The sequence below is a fragment of the Pinus tabuliformis genome, chromosome X (genome assembly GCF_031772625.1).
Source record: "Pinus tabuliformis cultivar Carrire ecotype Pingquan chromosome X, CPIR1, whole genome shotgun sequence".
NCBI classification, from domain to species: domain Eukaryota; kingdom Viridiplantae; phylum Streptophyta; class Pinopsida; order Pinales; family Pinaceae; genus Pinus; species Pinus tabuliformis.
The window spans coordinates 1,573,949,478-1,573,955,973 of NC_142308.1; the positions used below are offsets into that span (position 1 = coordinate 1,573,949,478).

The 6,496-nt window shown below is 29.7% G+C and overlaps 1 protein-coding gene across 1 annotated transcript; it reads left to right on the forward strand.

The window, feature by feature from the left end:
• The first annotated feature begins 3,203 nt into the window (after window positions 1-3,203).
• Window positions 3,204-6,236, forward strand: LOC149146037 (uncharacterized). The gene is made up of 3 exons (XM_089448101.1): window positions 3,204-3,536; window positions 4,672-4,801; window positions 4,925-6,236. The coding sequence occupies exons 1-3, from the start codon at window positions 3,401-3,403 to the stop codon at window positions 5,922-5,924; spliced, it is 1,266 nt and encodes a 421-aa protein (XP_089304227.1). The 5' UTR covers window positions 3,204-3,400; the 3' UTR covers window positions 5,925-6,236.
• The last annotated feature ends 260 nt before the right edge of the window (window positions 6,237-6,496 follow it).

Sequence of the window (6,496 nt, forward strand, 5' to 3'; positions counted from 1 at the left end):
GTCAACCAATATCTTTGAAAAATAACCCCATATGCTTTAGAAAAATGGACCACATTGAAATGACTTCCTCTATGACAAAATCATATGGGTAGGATGGTCGTACGGAATTGACAAATGTCACTTAGAAAGATCTAAAATCAGAAATAATGGGTCTTTTGCTATGAATCCTTGCAGCCCGTTTGTGGGGGCAACTTCTGTCCTTCAGATTGGCTTAAGGTTGTTCGTTCCGTCGGGTCTGAACTTCCTAAAAAAAATCATTTATTGTTATTTGTATTTTATATTCATCGAGAAGTCTTTTATAGTCAATGTGGAAAGAGCGTTGCAGTGGCAACCAATAAAAAACAATAATAATAAAATATAATATTAAATTAATTAAAAATAATAAAAAATAAATGAATATAATTTTTTTTGTTATATTAGATTTTAGATTTTTGTGATCTATATTGACTTTTGTGATTTATATTGATGAAATTGTTTTTAAAATTAATCACTTTATAAAAATTTGATCTATATTTAGAAAACGATCTTAATCTCAAGTGACATTTAGATTAAATAATAAATACAAAATAATAATAATAAAATATATGTTAAATTAATTAAAAATAATAAAAAATAAATGAATTTAATTTATTTTGTTTTGTTATATTAGATTTTAGATTTTAGATTTTTGTGATCTATATTAACTTTTGTAATCTATATTGATAATGAAATTGCCTTTGGAATTAATTATATCATATAAATTTGATTGACATTTCAAAAACCATCTTATTATTTTGCTTTATTATTATTTTGTTTTTATTAATAAAATTATAAACACATTTTTAAGTAATATTATAATATATAAAATCAATTTAAATAAATATTTGAAATTTATAAGTAATAAACATATAAATATTTAATAAATTTAATTGAATTATTTATAATGAGAAATAAAAAAAATTAATATATAAAATATAAATAATAATTATAAATTAAAATATATTTTATTATAAAAATGAAAATAATGATTCATATTCATATTATATATAGTTAATGTTATGAATATTATTAGTAAAGAATTATAATATTATTAAAAATTAATATAAATATATTAATTTTAAATCCATAAATATTAAAATAATTATATATATATAAACTTTTACATTTGAAAAATATAATTAATTATTTCACTATTTAGTTAAAAAAAAAATTCAAATGAATTTATACTGATTGTAAATTTTACACAAATTCATAAAAGATAAATATATTTTTGATGTTAAAACCCAAAATTCCAAGATCATAAATATAATAACGCTATTGTAATAAGTTTGTATCACTCGCTAATATTGGAAAAGGTAAAAGGTGTTGCAGTGTATAATGTATAAATGGATCATCGATTTCTTACATTAAAAGATGTGGAACTGTATTTTGACGAATTTGTATTTTTTTTTAAATATTTATGATAAAAGGCGTTGCAGTGTATTAGTATAAATGGATCATCGAAGATGTGGAACTGTATTCGGATGAGTTTATATTTTTATTAATATTTATGAAATGTTATTTATAGATATCGTAAAATATATTATTTCATTTCCTACTCTAGAGTTATAAGATTTTTATTTTATTTTTATATTAAATATTAGAATTTATGGGAGGTAATTCAAATTGTTAGATGGTAAATATTTTATAATTTTTTTTTACTATTTAAATTAATGTTTTGTTTTTTGGTAAAATTTATAAGAGTCATTTTTTTTATTATTTAAAATATGTTTTTAAATGTAGATTTGCTGTTCTCAAACATTTAGATTATATAAACTATATATATTAAACATTTTATGCTAATAAATATATGTTAACTTTCAAGTCAGGAAAATAAAAAAGTTAGATTAATACTATTTTAAAATTCAAAAATAACTAAGATTTATAATTAATAAGTTGAAGTCATGTTTATTTGTCTAAAGATTAGGAGCTTTTTCTATTAATATTTTTTGTTGTTGTTGAAATTGCTCAGAATGTAGCAAAATTTTACCTAATTACAAGTTTGAGTCTTGAATTCTTCAAAATCAGCGTTTCATGTATTTTTAACAATGTTAAATCCATATATAATAAAAAAATATTAATAACTAAAAAAGACCAAAAATTGTTTTACTGTATTTATCTGGATTCCTACCAAAAAAACTCCAAAACATGTATAATAGTAACTCATAACTTTAATACCCATAAAAATTTAGAATTTTTGATATCAAATAAGTTTAAAAGCAATTCAAAGGATTATGTCTAGACCCTCAAATTTCTAGCATGGGAGTTCATATCACTACCATAACTTTAAGAGATAGTTTATAGGTGTCAATTTTTCGAATATTTTCTGGTTTAATTTGTAAAAATCTGATAAAATTTTTTTGGAATTACAAGTTTAAATTGAAAATTCTTTACAATCCAAATGCTAATGCTACATATATACAATAAAAACATGCTAATGCTAAATCCATATATACCATAAAAACATGCTAATGCTGAATCCATATATATACCATAAAAGCTCATTTTAAATTAAAAAACATAACAAGTTTAAACAACAAACTTTAATACTCTTAAAAATTTAGAATTTTCCGTATCAAATACATTGAAAACGCAATTGAAAGGGCTATGTGGTTACCGCGTTGATATCACTTCCAGTTGATGGCGACTGCGTTAGAGTGCGCAGGCGGCCATTGAATAAGTAACTACGCAATCTACTTAGATTCAATGAACATTCCATACCTATTAGTCTATGACTGCAGCGACGTGAATGTGTCAAAGTCAATGGGCGTGACGAAGTCGTTACACTCTACTGACTTCACACCCTACCTTTATTCTTATATATTTTATTCAAATCTAGCCACCGAGAAATAGGTGTTATAGGTACTTTCATTGAGAAGAACAAATTGCAGAAAAATTTCTCCTCGGTTGCCGTGCAAGAAAGCTTTAATTCATTCATATGGCCAAGTCCACACCATGTTTGTCCGCATCTCTGCTGTCTGTTCATCTGTCTCATCAGAGAAAAACCAGAAAAAGATGTAATACTATAGAATTTGCGTGGTTCTTTCTCATACCCTAACTCATATTTATTAAAGTTAGCTGGCCCCTCTGAACCATTCAATCCTAATTTCCCCGGGCAATTTGAGGACTAGGTCTTCTTGTGTACAGGGCCTGGACAGGACAGGCACTGTTAATATAAACCTAAATTGCTGGTGAGAGGACACTCATCAGACCGGGATCTTCTCAATGTTCTTGTACTGAGAAAGACGGTGCGCCGTTCTGATAGGTCTCAGAGTTATTAATACGTTCTTTTACAGAAAATCCATTTTACCAGGTTCTCTGAACTTGTTCCTAGCAATTCAGAAGACCCTTGAAGGCCAATTAGTGGGAGCAATCTGGAAAGATGGGAAGAACCCCTTGCTGTGACAAAGCTAATGTCAAGAGAGGACAATGGTCTGTGGAAGAGGACTTTAAACTGAAGGATTATATAGCCAAGTATGGCACTGGTGGCAACTGGATCACTCTCCCCCAGAAAGTTGGTATGGTTTTCATCCAGAAATCATGTGCATCGGCTCTTTCAGTTTCTTAGTGTACTATTCATAAATCAAAGAAGCTTTCTATGTCCATGTAATAACTATTCCAATGTTTACCTGTTATGAGCATGTTGAAAGTTCTGAACTTGTTTTTTCGAGAAACTGTATATCATATTGAAAATATCTACTTTTAGTGATGTTCTACTCATCATGTCTCTGATTTTCTTTAATGATGAATAATGCTACTCATCATTAAGGACCATTTATGTGTTCCTGAGTGTCGTTCATGATGGGTGAAGCTTTCACAAGAAAGTAGATAGTTTCAATTATGATACACGCTTTTTCCATGGGAAAAATACAGATTAACAAGCAGAGTTTTAATGGTGAAAATGTTTGAGATTGACAACCAGAATTCTAATTGTGAAAATGTTTGAGAGTTATTTTTCCAAACATGAACAAGATTTTTAAACTCAATATCACATATTTATGGATTCAGCATATCACTGCATTCATGTTTTTATTTATTTATATTTTTATTTCAGTTTAGTTTAATTAACCGATGAAATGATCTTTTGTTTAATTTGGTAAGACATAAACCTTTTTTTGAGAATCATAACTTTAACCATTTTAATTTAAACAAAATTAAAATATCATAATAATAGGAATACATTCATCTGTACATTCAAAACTCATTTAAAAAAAAAAATCACTATATCACCCAAATTATATATGATTTAATCTATTAGTTAGATTAAGAGATTTTTATTTGTTTTGCACCAGATCAATGTTTTAATAATTTGTTTACAGTATTGATGAATATTTTTAGAGTCTGCAATATTTGTATAAATATCATATTAGTTTTTGGTATTTGTTCGAGATTCATCCGATTTCTGTAATGAAATGCTTTGAACTATTTATCAGATAGAGGTATTGTGTTTGATATCAAGTATTATGCTAGATATAATACAGCTTTAAGTTATTGCAATGGTTGAGATAAAAATCAGGGCTGCAATGGATGAGTTAAAAATCAGGGCAGTAAATTGAGAACCGTTATCCTTTAACGTTATTCTGTCATTCGACCATTAAAATATGCTTTCTTTTTCTCTGCAAATTTGTGCTGACTTTTGATGTCTGCATACAGGTTTGAGAAGATGTGGAAAAAGCTGCAGACTTAGATGGTTAAATTACTTGAGGCCGAATATAAGGCGCGGAGGCTTCACGGAAGAAGAAGATAAGATCATCTGTAACCTCTATAACAGTATTGGTGGCAGGTAGTTTACGCTGAACCATCATTAAAAAAATACACAGCCATTCATTAATATGCAAAACGTACTAGTTCATTGAATAGAATTCCATAAACAGTTGACCTGAGAAACCTTACACGCATTGTGCAGGTGGTCTGTAATTGCTGCGCAGTTTCCAGGAAGAACAGATAATGATATCAAAAACCACTGGAACTCTAGGCTGAAGAAGAAAATGCTGCACGGTAATTGGAAGGATCGTCGAACTCGTCGACGTGCTGCAGCAAAACAAGAAAGCAATGACATGCAAAGCTACGCTACTTCAAAGGATCAGTCACATTTGGTGGCTCCAAACGTCCACCATAGAAATAAAACTTTTAATGTGAGTGATCCAGCAATGCCAGAACAAAATTACGCAGCTCATAAAAGCCTTCACTCTGAAACCCTAAGCCTTCCCTCTGAAACCCTAAATATTTGTAGGCCACAACAACCTAGCCATATGAATATCCTTATGGATGTGGCTTACCCTACCTTAGGCCCTGAAATAATCTCTCAGATGTTGGAGCAAAGTTGTGGCTCAACCATTACTGAATCCAATTCAAGTGCAGAGCCAGCTACATCTCACTTGAATCATCATGAAATCCATCTTGGACAGGACCTGCTGGAAGATAATTCCTGTCTTGGGGAGCTGCTAGTCCAGAGGGATGAAGGAATTCTAGTTGATTATCATTCAAACAACAACATGGGTAACAGGTCCTCAATACAAGCATCCAATTGCATTGATGCCTCACACATACAGCAATCTGCTGTGCACCATCAATATAACACAGAGGCTACAAGCCAGATTTTATATGAGACACCAGCTACTCCAGTACTCATGTATGCAAGCATGATGGAGAATTATAGAAATCAAGAAAACCCATCTGGAGCATTAGTTGAAAACGACAATTCACTGTGTTTTCCTCCATGTTGCTCGTCTGAGTGGGGAAACTATGAGTCAGAACCCATGAGTACGTTCAACTTGGAAAAAAACAACTTGGGTGACAATGGATTCTCAATGGATTTGGGTGATCTATTATTATACAACAATATATCACAAGTACAACAAAAGGAGCCTTTTAATTATGCTTGTGGGTCAATTAGCTTATATTAGCAGACAAAATGTAAAGCAGCAGAGCAAAGAGAAATCGAGAAATTGTAACTGTGGATCAATCCGCATAGTTCAACATATCAACCAGAAATATGTTGGCTGGCTAAGTATACCTATATAATGCTTACAAAGTTACAGGTAGCAGGCTCCAATCATGTAAGTTTTTAATGCTCCAATCATGTAAATCTTTTATGGACGTTGTGGCAGTCGTCCTCTGCAACACCACGTTTGATAGTCCCATCGTTCAACGTGGAGCAGCCTCTGTCAAAAATAAAATATATCGAAGGATATTCTAGCATCATGATTATATCATCATGAAGTTTTAACAAAAAAACATTTCGAATATTGACTGTATCAGAAATACTAAAAGATTCGTTATTAAGTTTAGCTTGAAAGATTTTTCTTTTAAAATGTAGATTAAGCTGGAAATTTTTAAATTATGGTTTTAGGTTTCACAACTACGGTTTTGAACCATGTAAATGTATTTTTCGTTTAAGAGTATAATTCAGTGCATTAATTGTTTTCCAAATGAGTAATATTGTTTTCCAAATGAGTAATATTTTTTTATGATAATT

Excerpts from the sequence above, each read along its gene's own strand:
- LOC149146037 (XM_089448101.1), top strand. The coding sequence starts at position 3,401 with ATGGGAAGAACCCCTTGCTGTGACAAAGCTAATGTCAAGAGAGGACAA. Across the intron at positions 3,537-4,671 it reads CACTCTCCCCCAGAAAGTTG|GTTTGAGAAGATGTGGAAAA; the intron begins GTATGGTTTTCA and ends GTCTGCATACAG. Across the intron at positions 4,802-4,924 it reads TATAACAGTATTGGTGGCAG|GTGGTCTGTAATTGCTGCGC; the intron begins GTAGTTTACGCT and ends CGCATTGTGCAG.